Consider the following 19,078-nt stretch of genomic DNA (forward strand, 5'->3'; position numbering starts at 1 on the left):
CCCAGGGGCTGTTCCTCAGGGCTGCTGTCAGACATTCCCCACCCAGCCTGGAGCTGTGCTTGGGATTGCACCCACGTATGTGCAAGACCTTACACTTGGCCTTGTTGAATGTCATGATATTGGCCTGGGCACACCTCTGCAGCCTGCCCAAGTCCCTCTAATGAGGCACTTAGTGCCATGGTCTAGTTGAATGGCTAGGGCTGGGTGCTAGGTTGGGCTGGATGATCTTGGAGGTTGATTCTATGTTTCTGTGATTCTCTGGATGGATCCTTGCCCTCTAGCAAATCAACTCTCCCACACAGCTTGGTGTCATCTATGAATGAAGACAAAGGTGAAGGAAGGCAAAGGTGAAATGAGGGTTGATGTTAGAAATGGAAAAGCAGCAGAAGGAAGACACCAGCCAAGCATGACTTGAGGGAAAAGGCGAGGCAAAGAATGAGAGATAAGGGAAGATAAGAGTAAGCCAGAGGAAGTAAGAAGCAGAAGAGGTAGAATTGCATCAAAAAGTGGGAGGCAGAGGTAGAGACAATTAACTTTTTGTGAGTCATCCCCAAGCCATCCTGCCCCCAGAAAGGCTGAGTCAGCAACACTGATGGAGAAATCAGAGCTTCCTTCGGAGATGCCATTCCAGATCAGAGAGGCTTCGATCAGGGAAACTGAATTGTCTGGCACTGATCCTCCCCTGCTTAAAGGAAACTTTTCAGATGTACCTTGTGAAGTGTGAATCCACCCTCATCACCTCGAGGCTTGGCTCCCTTGCCTCTCTTCCCTGCCAGCATCTCCTCATCACAGCTCTGAATCATGGTCTATTTTAGGGCACTTGGCACAACTGAGATCTCGATAGTTTGGGCAGAGGTGAGGTGGCCACAAGAGGCACCAATTACTGCACATCATCTTAGAGGCTAGGGGAATCTAAAAAGAAAAGCAAGGGAGCAAAAATAACTTGGTGGAAGAAGATTTCTCTGATCTGGTGTCCCTGACAGATGCTTGGCCAGAAAAACACTGCTGGGATGATACAAGTGAGATGTTAATATGAATGCTATGAACACCTTTTCCTGGCTTATTTAGAGTCAGAGCTAAAGGTGCAGCCAGAAAAGCAGTGAATAGAAGTGGAAAGTGATCTCAGCTACTTTACTGTGTTTCAAAAGGGCTGGTTAGTTGGTGGTGGCTAGACTGGGTGAGGCTGTGGTGACTGAGGCCAGTCAGAGGGGCAGGGAGTGGGCAGCAACTCCCAGGCTCAACCTTAGTAGAAACATTCCTCGAGTTATTTATAGAGTCATAGAATCAGTCAGGGTTGGAAGGAACCACAAGGATCAGCCAGTTCCAAGCCTCCTGCCAGGGGCAGGGACACCCTACCCTAGATCATGCTGGCATGTTGGGTATGCTCAGGAGTATGAACTGCTACTTACAACACTGTGGGTTGCCCAGTGTGCTATTTCAGGAGTCCAGGGAAGGAAAAAACACAACCAGCCACTCTAAGGATGTGTTTTACATGATAAAATGCATACAGACTTGCCTTGCTTTTTGTTGTTGGGTTTGGGGTTTTCCCACCCTTCAAAGCAATTTGATTGGATTTAATGTAGCTCGTTTCAAGGCTGGGGGAGCTGGGGGTGTGCAGCCTGGAGAAGAGGAGGCTCAGGGACAATCTCATTGCTGTCTACAACTACCTGAAGGGAGGCTGTGGCCAGGTGGAGTTGGGCTCTTCTGCCAGGCAAGCAGCAACAGAACAAGGGGACTGTGCTGGTTTGAAGCTAGCTAGAATGTTTTGGTGAGAAGAACTAGATTGCAGGCTATGAAAGGGAAGCAATGGTGATGTCTACTTCACTCACAGGCTTGCTGAGAGGTATAAGAGCAAGAATCCAAACACAGATAAGGTAGTTGGGAGTTGCTCTCTGTCTGGGTTTTGAGATGCGTTTCTCTCTCTAACCTAACTTGATTAACTGACCTGCTTCCTAACCCCCCTGTCTGAGCCTCCATTCTTTCTTGGGCACAAGGCAACATCTGGGGTAAGGTAGAGGGGTGGGAGAAGGTGGAAGGGTGGTTGGGAGCCCCTCCTGGGGACTCAGGTTTCTGGGAGGGCTGTTGTGTTTCTGCATTACCTTTTACCTTGTCTATCTCTGTCTCTAACTGTCTATACTGTAACTATCTGCTTGTCTATTGTGCTAGCTGTAAATATAAGCTTCATTCAATGTCCAGAGCTGGCTGAGTCTAGTCTGGGTGATTTCCAAAGTGTGGGGGGGAGTGGGTAATACCCAAACCATCACAGGGGCACAGCCCCAAGTTGTGCCAGGGGAGGTCTAGGCTGGATGTTAGGAGTAAGTTGTTGGCAGAGAGAGTGATTGGCATTGGAATGGGCTGCCCAGGGAGGTGGTGCAGTTGCTGTCCCTGGAGGTGTTGAAGCCAAGCCTGGCTGGGGCACTTAGTGCCATGGTCTGGTTGATTGGACAGGTTGGGTGCTAAGTTGGAGTGAATGATCTTGGAGGTCTCTTCCAACCTGGTTGATTTTATGATTCTATGATTTCAGTGCAAGCAATGTGAGGTCCAGGCAGTTCCCCCAAGGCTGTTTGCAGTGTGGGATGATAAGCTAAAATCATGGATCTCCTGTCGCTGCTGCAAAGCCTGGCTTCCCTATGAGGGGCCAGAGCTCAGCTGGGAAAGCCAATACCACACACCAGCAGCAGGGCCCTTAAAAGGCAGCTGTGGTACCTGCCTGTGGTCATTGTGACACAGCAAACGTGGCTAGTTAAGAACCAGAAAATACTAATGGAGCATTTGGTGGTTTGAGAGGGAGTATAAATAAATAAAGCCCTTGACCTTGATTGCTTTTGCACTGCAAAGACTGGGCCAATGGGGACACCTGCATCTGCCCATGGACAGGAGCACAGGGCAATCAATCCCCTGCACTGGTTCAGGTGTTCTCCTGCCCTGGACTGCAGCCCCATGGGCTGGGTAGAAGACAAAACCTGTCTTGGACTCAGCCCCAGGCTGTGGAGAGAAGACTTGAAGAGGATTGGATGTGCTGGAGCATGTCCAGAGAAGAGCCAGGGGGATGCTCAGAGGGCTGCAGCACCTCTGCTGTGTGGACAGACTGAAAGAGTTGGGGCTGTTCATTCTGGAGCAGAGGAGGCTCCCAGGTGACCTTGTGGCCTTCCAATATCTGAAGGGGGCTACAAAAAAGCTGAGGAGGGACTTTTGAGGCTGTCAGGGAGTGCCAGGTGTGGGGGGAATGGAGTGAAGCTGGAGGTGGGGAGGTTCAGGCTGGATGTGAGGAGGAAGTTGTTGAGCAGGAGAGTGGTGAGAGGCTGGAATGGGTTGCCCAGGGAAGTGGTTGAGGCCCCATGGCTGGAGGTGTTTGAGGCCAGGCTGGCTGAGGCTGTGTGCAGCCTGCTCTAGGGTAGGGTGTCCCTGCTGTTGTCAGGGGGGTTGGAACTGGCTGATCCTTCTGGTCCCTTCCAACCCTGACTGGTTCTGTGATTCTAAATATACTTTGTAGATATGCATTGTGTTCTGTGCCTGTAAATTCTCACTGGCTGTGAGTGCAGCCTGTGGCTGTAGAGCATCTCATTCCCCTGGGGAAAGCGGAATGGCACCAAGTTTGTCACTGATCCAGAACCCCAGTGCTGTGTCAATACAACACCCAGGCAGCTGTGCATAAGGAAAGAGAAAGATAGTTCTTTTCTGCATGTGCAAATCATGCATTTTACACCTTTACACAGTCCTGGTGGTGGATCAAACAGAGCCACTTTCTCTGCAGGCTACAGAGCTGGCACGGCAGGCGCTAAGCAATCTTCCTTAGCCCTGGTTTTTTGCCCACTTTAGGAAAGAGCAGTAAGTCCTGCCCACAAGTGTGTGCACACCTATGCCAGGAGGCTGTGAAGCCCAGCCAGGAAATGGTGTGATCTGAGCACTGGGGTGGCTCTGGTGCTGTTTTCCTCAGCCCTTGCCATGTTTGCACAGGGAGGCAACTCAGCCGCTGCTGTCTCCGCAGTCTCTAGGCAGATGCGTTCCTTGTTTCCATCCCACCACTACCACAGTCACAGAAGCTCAGGGAAGAGAATGCCTGAGGCAAATAACCACTGTTCTGCATCAAGCACGGATGAAAAGGTTCTGCCCACACACTCGGGTACGTTTAGGTTGGAGCAGGAGAAGCCAAAAGTCAGGCAGCTCTCCAGCGAGCGTTCAATCCCTCTCTGACATTTCTGCTGCAGGTGCTTTGTTTTCCTCCAGGGACCACAACTTTTCATTTAGTCATATATTCCTGACTGCTGTTGCCCTTGGCTCACTGTTGAACACAACAATTGCCCTTGAGCAGAGGAATGTCTCCCAGAAGGTCTCCTCCTTTCCCTCCACTAGATCCTAGCTTCAGCTGTTGCTCTAAACTTGCTGCTGCCCTTCGCCCCACCACTCGCCTTGCACAGAGTAAAACAGGGTCAGACACTGTGTCCTCACTGAGGCTAATCTGGGACATGCAACAGGGCTTGTCAAAGGAACCCCTCCAAGGATGCCTTTTCTTTCTGAATTCAATCTAATTAAAATTATTAGAGCAAAGACAGGTCTGGCACAGGGAACCACAGACCTGTTAGCTCTGTCACTGATTGCAAGCAGTGCATGAATGCAAGGGCAGGGCTGTGATTCACCAAGCTGTGTGGTGCAGCAGCCAGGCTGGAGGGCAGGGATCCATCCAGAGAGACCTGCACAGGCTGCAGAGGTGGGCACAAGCCAACCTCATGAAGTTCAACAAGACCAAGTGCAAGGTCCTGCAGCTGGGTCAAGGCAATACCAAGCACCAATCCAGGCTGGGCAGTGAGTGGCTGGAGAGCAGCCCTGAGGAGAGGGACTTGGGGGTGCTGCTGGACGAGAAGCTCAACAGGAGCCAGCAGTGTGCACTTGCAGCCCAGAGAGCCAAGCAGAGCCTGGGCTGCAGCAGGAGAAGTGTGGCCAGCAGGGCCAGGGAGGGGATTCTCCCCCTCTGCTGTGCTCTGCTGAGACCCCACCTGGAGTACTACATCCAGTTCTGGAGCCTCTATAACAAGAGGGATGTGGAGATTCTGGAGTGTGTCCAGAGCAGGGCCAGGAGGACGCTCAGAGAGCTGCAGGAGCTCTGCTGTGAGCACAGACTGAAAGAGTTGGGGCTGTGCAGGCTGGAGCAGAGGAGGCTCCCAGGTGACCTTCTTGTGGCCTGCCAGGATCTGAAGGGAGCCTACAAAAAAAGCTGGGGAGGGACTTTTGAGGCTCTCAGGGAGTGCCAGGACTGGGGGGAATGGAGCAAAGTTGGAGGTGGGGAGAGTGAGGCTGGAGGTGAGGAGGAAGTTGTTGAGCATGAGAGTGGTGAGAGGCTGGAATGGGTTGCCCAGGGAGGTGGTTGAGGCCCCATGGCTGGAGGTGTTTGAGGCCAGGCTGGCTGAGGCTGTGGGCAGCCTGCTCTAGGGTAGGGTGTCCCTGGGCATGGCAGGAAGGTTGGAACTGGCTGCTCCTTGTGGTCCCTTCCAACCCTGACTGATTCTATGATGGCTTAAACCAGAGCATGCAGACTGTGTGACCCAAGATGTGTACTTCTGCTGCAGTTTGTTTTTGAAAGCTTTTAGTCCCATGGGCTAACAGCCACAGGTAGCTGTGCACTAAGCTGTTTTACATTACACAGTTGGAATATGTGTGTTTGGGAGCTTACATGGCCTTAATATAAAGGATAAGGTCTGCTTTCTGTCACCTTGATTGTGAGAATTCGAGAATCAAATTGTTTCTCTTGTTATCCTTTCTGACTTGTTGCCATGGCAAAACCCCAGAGAGGAAGGGAAGGTTGTACAAAACCATTAGAACATCAACTTTCCTCTGAGAGTGATTAAAAGATGCGTTCAGCTCCTCAGTCTCACCTAGATGCTCACATGGAAGTCACCTCACATGTACAGGCCATTCTGAAGAGCAGCTCAGCCACCACTTGTAGGGCAAGTTACTGTACTCAGCACTGCTCAGGCCACACCTTGAGTGCTGTGGCCAGTTCTGGGCTCCTCCATTCAAGGGAGATGTTGAGGTGCTGGAAGGGGTCCAGAGAAGAGCGACAAAGCTGGTGAGGGGCCTGGAGCACAGCCCTGTGAGGAGAGGCTGAGGGAGCTGGGGGTGTGCAGCCTGCAGAAGAGGAGGCTCAGGGCAGAGCTCATTGCTGTCTGCAGCTACCTCAAGAGAGGCTGTAGCCAGGTGGGGTTGGTCTCTTCTGCCAGGCAAGCAGCAACAGAACAAGGGGACACAGTCTCCAGTTGTGTCAGGGGAGGTCTAGGCTGGATGTTAGGGGGAAGTTGTTGTCAGAGAGAGTGATTGGCATTGGAATGGGCTGCCCAGGGAGGTGCTGGAGTAGCTGTCCCTGAAGGTGTTGAAGCAAAGCCTGGCTGAGGCACTTAGTGCCATGATCTGGTTGACTGGATGGGGCTGGGTGCTAGGTTGGCCTGGATGAGCTTGGAGGTCTCTTCCAACCTGGTTGATTCTATTCTATTCTATTCTACTCAAGCAGGAGATGCATGCACACAGGCACTGAGACGGGGAGGCAGAGCCAATGTGTTTGCATATGCATTCAGGTAACGGTTTCCTTTTCCTATGCTTCACCTCCTGCTCTTGGGGATGTTTTCCAGGTTGCATGAGGTGGATTTTGACGTTCCCACCTGTGAAGGCAAGCGCCGAGAAAAGCTCTCCTTGATAGGGGACTTCTCCTCTTCAGCAGAGTTCTTCGTCACCATCGCAGTCTTCGCCTTCCTCTACTCGCTGGCGGCCACCGTGGTCTATATCTTCTTCCAGAACAAGTACCGTGAGAACAACAGGGGGCCTCTCATTGTAAGTGTGCTTTTGCAGCCTTAGCCCTTCACCTCCTGCTTGGGGCTGGAGCCTGTGGCATCCTTCCAGTGCATTCTTTAGGGACCAGGGAATGCTCTCACACATGGGTGCCCCTCTCCAGGTACAGCTTACACACTGAAACCCTAACGAGAAAGGCATACTGGAAACCACAGTACCTGTGGCCAGCAGGACAAGGGAGGTTATTCTTCCCCTGTACTCAGCACTGGTCAGACCACACCTTGAGTACTGTGTCCAGTTCTGGGCCCCTCAATTCAAGAAAGATGTTGAGGTGCTGGAACATGTCCAGAGAAGGGCAACGAAGCTGGTGAGGGGCCTGGAGCACAAACCCTATGAGGAGAAGTTGAGGGAGCTGGGCCTGTTTAGCCTGGAGAAGAGGAGGCTCAGGGGTGATCTTATTACTGTCTACAACTGCCTGAAGGGACATTGTAGCCAGGTGGGGGTGACCTCTTCTCCCAGGTAACCAGCAATAGAACAAGGGGACACAGTCTCAAGTTGTGCCAGGGTAGGTATAGGCTGGATGTTAGGAAGAAGTTCTTCACAGAGAGAGTGATTGGCATTGGAATGGGCTGCCCAGGGAGGTGGTGGAGGCACCGTCCCTGGGGGTCTTCAAGAAAAGCCTGGATGAGGCACTTAGTGCCATGGTCTGGTTGATTGGATAGGGCTGGGTGCTAGGTTGGACTGGCTGAGCTTGGAGGTCTCTTCCAACCTGGTTGATTATATGATTATATGATTCTATGGCTTACATGCTGCAGCCACAGGGGGAGAAACTACACTGCTGAATAAGATATGAAGGGAGGCTGTAGCCAGGTGGGGTTGGGCTCTTCTGCCAGGCAAGCAGCAACAGAACAAGGGGACACAGTGCGAAGTTGTGGCAGGGCAGGTCTAGGCTGGATGTTAGGAGGAAGTTGTTGGCAGAGAGAGTGATTGGCATTGGAACAGCAAGACTGTTGTCTGTCCAAGCTCTGGTCCTTCATGCCAGGAGTTTAGAGCCCAGTCTCTTCTGCCAGACAACCAGCAATAGAACAAGAGGACACAGCCTCAAATCATGCCAGGGCAGGTCTAGGCTGGATGTGAGGAGGAAGTTCCTGGCAGAGAGAGTGATTGGCATTGGAATGGGCTGCCCAGGGAGGTGGTGGAGTTGCTGTGCCTGGAGGTGTTGAAGCCAAGCCTGGCTGGGGCACTTAGTGCCATGGTCTGGTTGCTTGTCTAGGGCTGGGTGCTAGGTTGGGCTGGATGTGCTTGGAGGTCTCTTCCAAGCTGCTTGATTCTGTGATTCTAGGATTCTAAGGGAAAGTTCTCATTCCACATCAAAGGAAATTAATCCTCTTCATCTGGGTGTTTGCTGGGACCTTTCCTGTCTCTCTCTAGAAAATGGTGAGGAAATCTTCACAGAGGGGCAGAAACAGGCAAGATGAAAAGGTCCCTTTAGAACAGTACATAAACAAAGTGCCTTGTTCCTGCATGATTCAGCTGCTATCAAGCAATGCCTCATTTCAAACTGCCTCGTCAAAACATTAGTTGCAGAGAGCTGCCATTTTCATTTCCTTGTGGAAAACAATTCTTTCTTCTGCCCAAGAACATTATCCTGTGTAGAAACAGCAAAAGGGAAGAGAAAGATAACATTGATATGCCAGGTTAGGATGTGGCTCTTTGCCCTTGTCTGGGATGCAGACTGCACTCCTCTGCAGCACTCACCTGGCATTGATTGAGTCTGTTCTGTGTAGTAGACTGCAATTTAGGTTCAGTTTAAGTCTCTTGATACCAAAGCCTCTCTTGGTAATTTCTCAGCCTTTAAGCCAAGCAAAACTACTGAATTTGTTCAGAATGTGACAAAGTTTCTGAGTTTGTCCTAGAGTGTAGAGCATCTCTTACGAGGACGGGCTGAGAGAGTTGGGGTTGTTCGGTTTGGAGAGAAGAAGGCTCTGAGGAGACCTTGCTGTGCCCTTTCATTATCTGAAGGGGGCCTGCAAGGAAGCTGGTAAGGGATTTTTTAGGGTGTCAGGTAGTGATAGGACTGGGGGGAATGGATCCAAGCTAGAGGAGGGGAAGTTCTCCACCATGAGGGTGGTGAGACACTGGACCAGGTTGCCCAGGGAGGTGGTGGAAGCCTCATCCCTGGATGGTTTTAAGGCCAGGCTGGATGTGGCTCTGGGCAGCCTGATCTAGTGTGAGGTGTCCTTGTCCTTGCCTATGGGGATGGAACTGGATGATCTTTGATGACCCTTCCACCCTGACAATTGTGTGACTCTCTAAAAGCAGCTCCTGCTGATGAGTGCTGGTGGGAAGTGGCTGAAGGCTATGCTTAGCTTACACTTGCCAGGAGGGGAGAGTCCCATCTGTCACATGCTCCAGCATCTGCTTTGCATTGCCAGCTCTGTGTTGGGCACTGTGAGAGAAAAAAACCTCTTTTTCACTTGGACCACATCTTTGCTGCTCTCCCTGGAGGACTGCCCAGTGCAATGATGCAGCACCACAGCTGGACAGGGACAGAGTGTGAGTCCTATTGTACTGTGGAGATGCAGAGCTCCTGGCAGCTGCAAGCAAGCAGCTGTAGCCAGGCAGAATTCAAAGGCCAAGAGCAAACTCAGAGTGAAAAGCAGCTTTCCCTGGCTGCAGGGCTCACCCCGGGGGTATTACACCTTGTGTAAAGGAGGCAGGTGCTGCATCCTCCAGCTGCAGCCAGGTGCTATGCTGAACTGATGTGCCCAGCAAGATCACACTGAGATCAGATCAGATCAGATTGTTCCTCCTAAAGAAGAGTTGCCACCCCTGGAGGTGTTTAAGAGAGTGGATGTGGTGCTTGAGGCTGTGCTCTAGCAATGAAGGCTGCTGGGATGAAGGTTGGACTGGATGACCCTTGTGGTCCTTTCCAAGCATAGTGATTCCTGGTGCTGAGATGTTGTGCTGAGGGGTTTAGTTTAGTCAAGGACTTGTCAGTGTGAAACTAATGATGGGACTTGATGGTGTTGAAGGGCTTTGCCAAGCTAAGAAATTCTGTGCTTCTGTGGTTCTGTGCTTCTGTGATTCTGTGGCTCTGTGGCTCTATGGTTCTGTGGTTCTGTGGCTCTGTGGTTCTATGGTTCTGTGGTTCTGTGGTTCTGTGGTTCTGTGGTTCTGTGGTTCTGTGGTTCTGTGGTTCTGTGGCTCTGTGGTTCTGTGGTTCTGTGGCTCTATGGTTCTGTGGTTCTGTGGTTCTGTGGTTCTGTGCTTCTGTGCTTCTGTGATTCTGTGGCTCTGTGGCTCTATGGTTCTGTGGTTCTGTGGTTCTGTGGTTCTATGTTTCTGTGGTTCTGTGGTTCTGTGGTTCTGTGATTCTGTGATTCTGTGGTTCTGTGGCTCTGTGGTTCTGTGGCTCTGTGGTTCTGTGGTTCTGTGGCTCTATGGTTCTGTGGTTCTGTGGTTCTGTGGTTCTGTGATTCTGTGGTTCTGTGGTTCTGTGGCTCTGTGGTTCTGTGGTTCTGTGATTCTGTGGTTCTGTGGTTCTGTGGTTCTGTGATTCTGTGGTTCTGTGGTTCTGTGGCTCTATGGTTCTGTGGTTCTGTGGCTCTGTGGCTCTGTGGTTCTGTGGTTCTGTGGTTCTGTGGCTCTGTGGCTCTGTGGTTCTGTGGTTCTGTGGTTCTGTGATTCTGTGATTCTGTGGTTCTGTGGTTCTGTGGTTCTGTGATTCTGTGGTTCTGTGGTTCTGTGGTTCTGTGGCTCTGTGGTTCTGTGGCTCTGTGGTTCTGTGATTCTGTGGCTCTGTGGTTCTGTGGTTCTGTGGCTCTGTGGTTCGGTGGTTCTGTGGCTCTGTGGCTCTGTGATTCTGTGATTCTGTGATTCTGTGGTTCTGTGGTTCTGTGGTTCTGTGGTTCTGTGGTTCTGTGGCTCTGTGGTTCTGTGGTTCTGTGGCTCTATGGTTCTGTGGTTCTGTGGCTCTGTGAGTACTGCAGAAATCTGAGGAGCTCTCTGCATGCTCGACTCCAGGCATAGCCCCCAGCACATGTCAGCACAGGAGGCCAAGCAGCCCTGGCTCCTTTTCATCATCAGGCAGGATCTGTGCTTAGACACCCTTTTCAGACTACCAGTTTTTTCTCTCTTAGTGGAGAGCTGGAAGATGAGAGTTTCATCTATCCTTGCTTCTCCTACAGTGCCTGATCACAATTTTGTATTCCAGCCCATTCCCATGTTCCTCCTCGTGCTTCCTTTTGGCTTGACATGTGCTCAGTCTGGGATGACATCTGCCTTTAAGTGGCACCCTCTCAGAGCTGGCTGGCTTTCCTCCTGACCAAACTTCAGGGTCTGAAAAGTGAGCATGACAGGAGAAGTGGAGAGAGGAGGGGAAGACTCACTTGAAATGTTAAAATATTTCTTTCTACAAATCCCAAAGAAGCCTTCCAGAGGCAGCCAGAGCACCACGAGTGCATTCCCAGCTGGCAGCAGCCTGCCTGGGTGCAGCAGATATGACTGTAAAGAATGTAATGACCACTAAGGCAGCAGAAAGGCACAGAGAACGTTTCAGATGGAGATATTGCACTTTTGCCTTGTGTATGCAGGTAGAGGGCAAGGCAGCTGCGTGTGCAGGGACCTCATTGAAGCACCATTTCAACCGAGCAACAATACTTTAATGTGCAGTGTGAAATGAGACATCATGGCAAGGAAGCATTTCCATCAGGAGAGGCAAGGAAGGATTTCCACCAGAAGCAGTTAACTCCTTCCACAAGTGTTTGGATGGCACTGGTGCCTTTTATTCACTGTGCAGTGGACCATGTCTGTGGCTAATGTTGCCTGTCAGCTTTTGGGAATCAAAGTCTTCCTGTGGATCACAAAGGGCCATGGCTGTGTTACTCATCTGTGATGGAGTGGAAGCCAGCCCTTCCCATGGGGCTTTCAGTAGCAAGCCATTGCCACTGCCTTGCTAGGGCCATGGAGAGGCCATGCATGGACAGGCTACACTTTGGCCACAACAACCCCAAGCAGCACTACAGGCTGGGGACAGAGTGGCTGAGAACAGCCATGTAGAGAGGGACCTGGGGGTGCTGGTAGATAGTAGCTGAAGATGAGGCAGCAGTGCCCAGGTGGGCAGCAGAGCCAATGGCATCCTGGGCTGGCTCAGGAGCAGTGTGGCCAGCAGGACAAGGGAGGTTCTTCTGCCCCTGTGCTCAGCACTGCTCAGGCCACCCCTTGAGTGCTGTGTCCAGTTCTGGGCTCCTCAAGTCAAGAGAGATGTTGAGGTGCTGGAAGGTGTCCAGAGAAGGGTGACAAAGCTGGGGAGGGGCCTGGAACACAAACCCTGTGAGGAGAGGCTGAGGGAGCTGGGGGTGTGCAGCCTGCAGCAGAGGAGGCTCAGGGCAGAGCTCATTGCTGTCTGCAACTAGCTGAAGGGAGGCTGTAGCCAGGTGGGGTTGGGCTCTTCTGCCAGGCAAGCAGCAACAATCTGAAGTTGTGCCAGGGTAGGTCTAGGCTGGATGTTAGGAGGAAGTTGTTGTCAGAGAGAGTGATTGGCATTGGAATGGGCTGCCCAGGGAGGTGGTGGAGTGTCTGTGCCTGGAGGTGTTGAAGCCAAGCCTGGCTGGGGCCATGGTCTGGTTGCTTGTCTAGGGCTGGGTGCTAGGTTGGGCTGGCTGAGCTTGGAGGTCTCTTCCAACCTGGTTGATTCCATGATTCTTAGGGACCAAGTAAATTAAGTACAGTCCCAGTCTACTCTTTGAAGGTGTCTTTGATTAAACCTGTTTTATTCCCTTCCCTTTGTCTGGCTTTCTGGAAGGTAGATAGAAAAAGAATGAAAAAAAAAAACCCAAAACCAACAAAACAAAACCATGTAAAACAAAGACTGAATCCATTGCAGTTCAAAAGGAAATGATGAACAACCTGAATAATTCTTTGCATTTTGAAGAGCTGTTTCAGCCTGCTGCTGTCATCTCCCTTTTGAAACACGAGCCACGATGACCTTGCTGTCCAGGCCAGTAATTCCCAAAGGGCTCTGCACATCCCTGCCAGAAACAAGTTTGCATTCACCATTAAAAGGATCATGTAATTCTTTCAGAGCTTCATTTGTCAGGAAATCTGGGGTAGGACCTTGTTCAAACCAAAATAAAAGAGCTAAAATGCCACTGTAGGAAGGTGTTCACTGCCTGCAGCAGCCTGCTGTTGGCCACTTTCCCAGGCTGGGGCTATGGCACTTGCTGGGCTGGTTCTTGAGTTTTTAGACTGGTTGTGACTGAAAGCAAACCCCCTGACTTGTTTGTCCCTATGTGGGGTAAAGAAGGATCCCTCTGCTCCTGCATGGCTGCACCTGAAACCTTTTGGCAGTGCTGCTGGGCTAGACAGGCTCTGGCTGAGAAGGTTACAGGCTTTGATGATGCTCTCTTCTATGCTGTAAGTGGATGAGAAGGTTTTGTTAAATCCAAAGGTTTTGTGGCATGAGTGTTAGTGGATGGAAGTGGTTGAGGAGTGGCACTGAAAGCCCTGTGTGGAAGCTGAAGCAGTTTAGCAAGGGAAGAGGCAGTGTGAGCCTGGCAGGTGTACCAGGAGCCATCCAGCCAGGCCAGAGATGAAGTTTTGCATATTTTCAAGCAGAAGAGCTCAGGGCTGTGACACCAAACTTGGACTACGTTGGCTGGGAAGCAGTGCAGGGCACAGGCTGCACCTGTTAGCAGCACCCCAGGGGCTGCCGGAGCCACTGGCTGCGTGGGAGCAGATGAAATGTAGCTCTGTTCTGGGCCAACAAGCAGCTTCTGCAGGTGCTTTTGGCTGCATCAGATTGTGGTGGACCCTGGGGGATCCAAAGTTGTGCTTGGGAGGCTTAAGCCACTCTCAGTGACTGCCCCCTCCAAAGACAGACACTCTGCAAGAGCCAGTAGCGCGGTAGCAAGGAGGAATGCTTCAGCTGCCACAGAAGGAAAAGTCATTCACAGTTCTATTCTAAAACATAAAACTGTGCCCACAAGGTATTTTTGGCAAACTCAATAAAGTAAGTTTCCACTTGAAAAAGGCAACAAGATGATTTTGTTTTTCTGGTAACACATACTTCAGGCTCTCCAAAGCTCCCTCCTTGTGCTGTGACGGAGAGACGGGGAGCAGCTTGGTGCCAGCTGAGTTCTCTTGATTGTACAGACCTCAATGCAGACATCCAGACAGACCTCGTACCTTAGCAACTGGATAAGCAAGGATTAACAAAACCCCAAGATCATGCTTTACATAGTTTCATCTGTTGCAACATCCTCTAAGGTCGTTTGGACTCTCTGTGTTACTTAACTCATGGCATTCAATAGCTCCAAGTGCAGGGTGCTGCACTTTGGCCACAACAACCCCATGCAGAGATACAGGCTGGGGTGGGAGTGGCTGAGAGCAGCCAGAGAGGGATCTGGGGGTGCTGATTGATACCTGCCTGAATATGAGCCAGCAGTGTGCCCAGGTGGCCAAGAGAGCCAGTGGCATCCTGGCCTGCATCAGGAATGGTGTGGCCAGCAGGAGCAGGGAGGTCATTCTGCCCCTGTACTCTGCACTGGTTACACCACACCTTGAGTGCTGTGTTCAGTTCTGGGCCCCCCAGTTTAGGAGGGACATTGAGATGCTTGAGCGTGTCCAGAGAAGGGCAACGAGGCTGGGGAGAGGCCTTGAGCACAGCCCTACGAGGAGAGGCTGAGGGAGCTGGGATTGGTTAGCCTGGAGAAGAGGAGGCTCAGGGGAGACCTTATTGCTGTCTACAACTACCTGAGGGGAGGTTGTGGCCAGGAGGAGGTTGCTCTCTTCTCTCAGGTGGCCAGCACCAGAACAAGAGGACACAGCCTCAGGCTGCACCAGGGGAGATTTAGGCTGGAGGTGAGGAGAAAGTTCTTCCCTGAGAGAGTCATTGGGCACTGGAATGGGCTGCCCGGGGAGGTGGTGGAGTCGCCGTCCCTGGAGCTGTTCAAGGCAGGACTGGACGTGGCACTTGGTGCCATGGTCTGGCCTTGAGCTCTGTGGTAAAGGGTTGGACTTGATGATCTGTGAGGTCTCTTCCAACCCTGACAATACTGTGATACTGTGATACTTTTCCACTTACACCCTACTGAACCCGGGGCTTACGTTCCAGTGTGGCAAGATCAAGCACTAAAAGTCCTACCATTCCTAACCCCTTGGATATTCAGCAGCTGTTCAAATCTTGCTTTCTGCTTTCTCCCACACGTTCCTGTTTTGCCTTCTTCCCAAAGGCACCTGTAGGCAGCCCAAAGGATCTCAGCTAGGGTCTGAGAAAGACACTTTGCAATGAGGAGTGCGGCGTAAGCCTGCAAGAATGCACACTGAAGAGATCTGCAGGCACCGTTTCAGCAGAGCAGCTACAACAATGACTTTGTTTCAAAGGGAAAATAAATGCCCTCCCGTGCCATGGGGATGTTAAACATTCCAATGCATGGTTTGCTTTAGTGTGCAGGCACTCTGGCTTTAATTACCAAGCAGAAATTCCCCAGGTAGACATTGAGCCACAGAATAGCTGAGCTTGAGATTCGTTTATATTTGCAGCATGTCGTTATCTTGTAACTCTGTTCCACCCAGAGCTGTGAAAATGTGCAGACAGAGACCTAGACCCACTTGAGAACAAGAGAGGTTCAAGCTCCAGCCTAAGCTGGAGGGTAGCAAAGGTTCAGAACAAAGAGGCAGGCACAGGTTTGCTCTAGTCAGATACTCTGCACCTTACACGGTGTGAAGGAGATGGAGCAAATCCTCCAGGAGCCCAGTTCTGGCAGTGTAGCCTGGGTGAGAGCACCTTCTGAAAGAGTCCTGGTGTTTCCTTAGCCTTCCTGCCCTATCTGCAGGGCAAGCTGCTGGCTGCTGGCTGGGCTGGGCAGTTTCTTCTCCAAGTCCCACTGTGTGAGCTTTCCTTCGTGGCTTGCTGTGCTGCTTGCACTCAGTCAGACTTTCCAGTTTTGGGGTGTTCCTGTATAAAAGGCTTTGGTCTCCGAAAGGGGAGCTGGCAGCAGAGAGGGCAGGATTGAGTGAGGTGCAGTGTGTGGACACCTCAGAGCAGGGGAGTGAGAGGAAGTTAGAGCAGACTGGACGATGGAGAAAACCAGACCTGAGAAGTAATTTGGAGTCATAGAATCTCTTAGGTTGGAAACTACCTCTAAGGTCACTGAGTCCAACTGCCACTGCCAAGTCCACCCTGAACCATGTCATAGAAGCATAGAATCAACCAGGTTGGAAGAGACCTCCAAGCTCATCCAGGCCAACCTAGCACCCAGCCCTAGCCAGTCAACCAGACCATGGCACTAAGTGCCCCAGCCAGGCTTGGCTTCAACACCTCCAGGGACAGCAACTCCACCACCTCCCTGGGCAGCCCATTCCAATGCCAATCACTCTCTCTGACAACAACTTCCTAACAACATCCAGCCTAGACCTCCCCCAGCACAGCTTGAGACTGTGTCCCCTTGTTCTGTTGCTGCTTGCCTGGCAGAAGAGACCAACCCCACCTGGCTACAGCCTCCCTCAAGGCAGCTGCAGACAGCAATGAGGTCTGCCCTGAGCCTCCTCTTCTGCAGGCTGCACACCCCCAGCTCCCTCAGCCTCTCCTCACAGGGCTGTGCTCCAGGACCCTCCCCCGCCTTGCTGCCCTTCTCCAAACACCTTCCAGCACTTCAACATCTCTCTTGAATGGAGGAGCCCAGAACTGGGCACAGCACTCAAGGTGTGGCCTGAGCAGTGCTGAGCACAGGGGCACAAGAACCTCCCTTGTCCTACTGCCCACACTGCTCCTGAGCCAGCCCAGGATGCCATTGGCTCTGCTGCCCACCTGGGCACACTGCTGCCTTATGTGCAGCTACTATCCACGAGTACCCCCAGGTCCCTTTCTTCCTGGCTGCTCTTCCCCTAGCCTGTCCCTGTATTCTACACCTGCACTTGTAAATACCTCCAGAGATGGTGACATAACCACTTCCGTGAGCAGCCAGTTCCAGCGCTTGATGACCCTTCAGTGAAGAAATACTCAGTCCTTTTAGGACCAGCCCCACAACTGCACAGTGTTACTGAGTATTCCTAGCAGTACCTTGTAGCACCAAACATGAGCTACTAGCAATTAGCATTCTGCTTGCAGAACTTTGCCCACTTTTAAACTTCCCCCTTCTGGGCAAGTTTAAGCTCCTGCATTGTGCTAGGTTGGGGCAGTTTGTCTGTCTTTGCTTTGAATTTCCATCTGCTCTTACACACTCATTTTATTGCCAGAGCACTGACTGCAGAGCTCAATTCAACTTGTGAAGTCTAAAAGGGTGGTGGCACAGGGAGAGAATTGCTTGGCACTTAGAAACAGTCAATTGTAGAATCAATCAATCATAGAATCAACCAGGTTGGAAGAGACCTCCAAGCTCAGCCAGCCCAACCTAGCACCCAGCCCTAGCCAATCAACCAGATCATGGCACTAAGTGCCCCAGCCAGGCTTGGCTTCAACACCTCCAGGCATGGCGACTCCACCACCTCCCTGGGCAGCCCATTCCAATGCCAATCACTCTCTCTGACAACAACTTCCTCCTCACAGCCAGCCTAGACCTCCCCTGGCTTAAAATAGGTATACCCCAAAACTCTGGTATGTCCTTATCTACTGCATTATCACAACCAGTGTGGGGGTTTGGTACCCAGGCAGGACACTGTCAAGCCTCAGAGCATGTTAAGAGCATATCCCATTGTGATCCACAGCTCAGTGAATATCTCATTTTCCTACCATCTGGAATTCTTATGAAATCCTTATGAGGAGAGCCTGAGGCAGCTGGGGCTTTCTAGCTTGGAGAGGAGACAGCTAAGGGGGGAACCTCATTTGTGTTTATAAAGAAGTGCAGGGTGAGTGGCAGGAGGCTGGAGCCAGGCTCTGCTGCGTGATGCCCAGTGGCAGGACAAGGGGCAGTGAGTGGAAGCTGAGGTATAGGAGGTTCCATGTGAGCCTGAGGAAGAATTCTTTCTCTGCAAGGGTGACAACCCTGGAACAGGCTGCCCAGGGGGTTGTGGAGTCTCTCTCTCTGGAGGTATTCAAGAACCATCTGGATGGGTTCCTGTGTAATCTGCTCTGGGTGGCAGGGGGCTGGAGCAGATGACCTTTTGAGGTCCCCTCCAGCCCCTGGCATTCTGTGGTTCTATGAAATGTTGGCAGTTGACCTGGTGCCTCTAGGAGTCCACTTCTCATCCAGTTACTGCTAGGACATGTGAAATGCATTCATTTCTTTTGCTGGAAGTCTCTCTGAGATGCAAAATGCCTCTGGGCTGTGTGGCTCTGCCTACCCAGAGTTCCTCTGGGTGTTAAGACAGTTGTCAGCTCCTCTCTTCCAGAGAGCCCAGTTGGGCAGCATGAAGGGAGGTCAGAGGAGCTCCAAGCTTGGTGGCAGACACAGGCCTGCAGAAAGCAAGTTGTGGCACTGTTAGCAGAGAAGGCTGTATCCTTTGGGAAAGCATCCAAGCACAGTGAATTTAATCCCATCCGTGTGAGCAGAGGAAGCCTCATGGCTTGCTTGTGCAGCTGCTTTATTGACTGGTGCCTCTTCCACCGTGATGGAGCCTTGTGTCCTCCATGCCCACAGCAGAGACCTCCCTCCCCAGATGTCAGGTGTGCTTGCAGAAGATGGGAATGATCTTCTCCAGGGATCATTTCTTTCATTGGGTAGCAACTTGAAGTGCTGTGCTCTTAATGAACATTTTCCCTTCCCTCCATGTGTACCTTTGCTGTGCAAGGGGGAAGGGGAAGCAGCCCCCATGGGAGGTGGCAAAGGAAGATGCAGCAATGCAGTTAGTGGCATGTTAGACTTTGGCACCTCTGCCATCTGTTGTGGGCTGACAGATGGAATGAAATATGACAGCAGAAAGGCTCTTCTGTTTTAGCAAGACACAAGAAAGCTTGAAAAATCACACCTCCTCCTGCCTTTCTCCCCAAACCTACACAACAACAGTGTCACTTGGCCACTTGTTCTGGCCAAGACGAGGAGAAGTTTATGCCTGTGTGTGCTCCCGAGAGTCTTTCAAGGGAAAAGTGAGCAGAGTGGTTCAGAGCAGAGCTGCTCAGGGGTGCTGCATCCTAGAAGGACAAACACCTCTTCTCTCTTTTCACATGGATGAGAATTAGGTGCAGATGCTGTGCCAGGACACAGAGGAACTGAGGAGTCTCTGCACTTGGCAAGTCTTGCTGTTTGTTTGTGATAATTAGTGGCTGCACAGCTCGTTCAGCAGGGACATTTGGCCTTACCTGTAGCTGGTGAGAAAACTCTCACCTCATGGCTGAGGATTAGCCAGTTTCAGGTTCTCCCTG

General features: G+C 51.5%; 1 protein-coding gene across 1 annotated transcript in view; it reads left to right on the forward strand.

The window, feature by feature from the left end:
• The window catches only part of SYNPR (synaptoporin), a 197,628-nt gene that overhangs the window by 173,272 nt on the left and 5,278 nt on the right, over window positions 1-19,078 (forward strand). The window contains exon 4 of the mRNA XM_064156996.1: window positions 6,621-6,819. Within this exon, the coding sequence (XP_064013066.1) occupies window positions 6,621-6,819 (199 nt within the window). The remainder of the gene's footprint in view (window positions 1-6,620; window positions 6,820-19,078) is intronic.

This window comes from Pogoniulus pusillus, chromosome 16, assembly GCF_015220805.1.
Source record: "Pogoniulus pusillus isolate bPogPus1 chromosome 16, bPogPus1.pri, whole genome shotgun sequence".
Taxonomy (NCBI): domain Eukaryota; kingdom Metazoa; phylum Chordata; class Aves; order Piciformes; family Lybiidae; genus Pogoniulus; species Pogoniulus pusillus.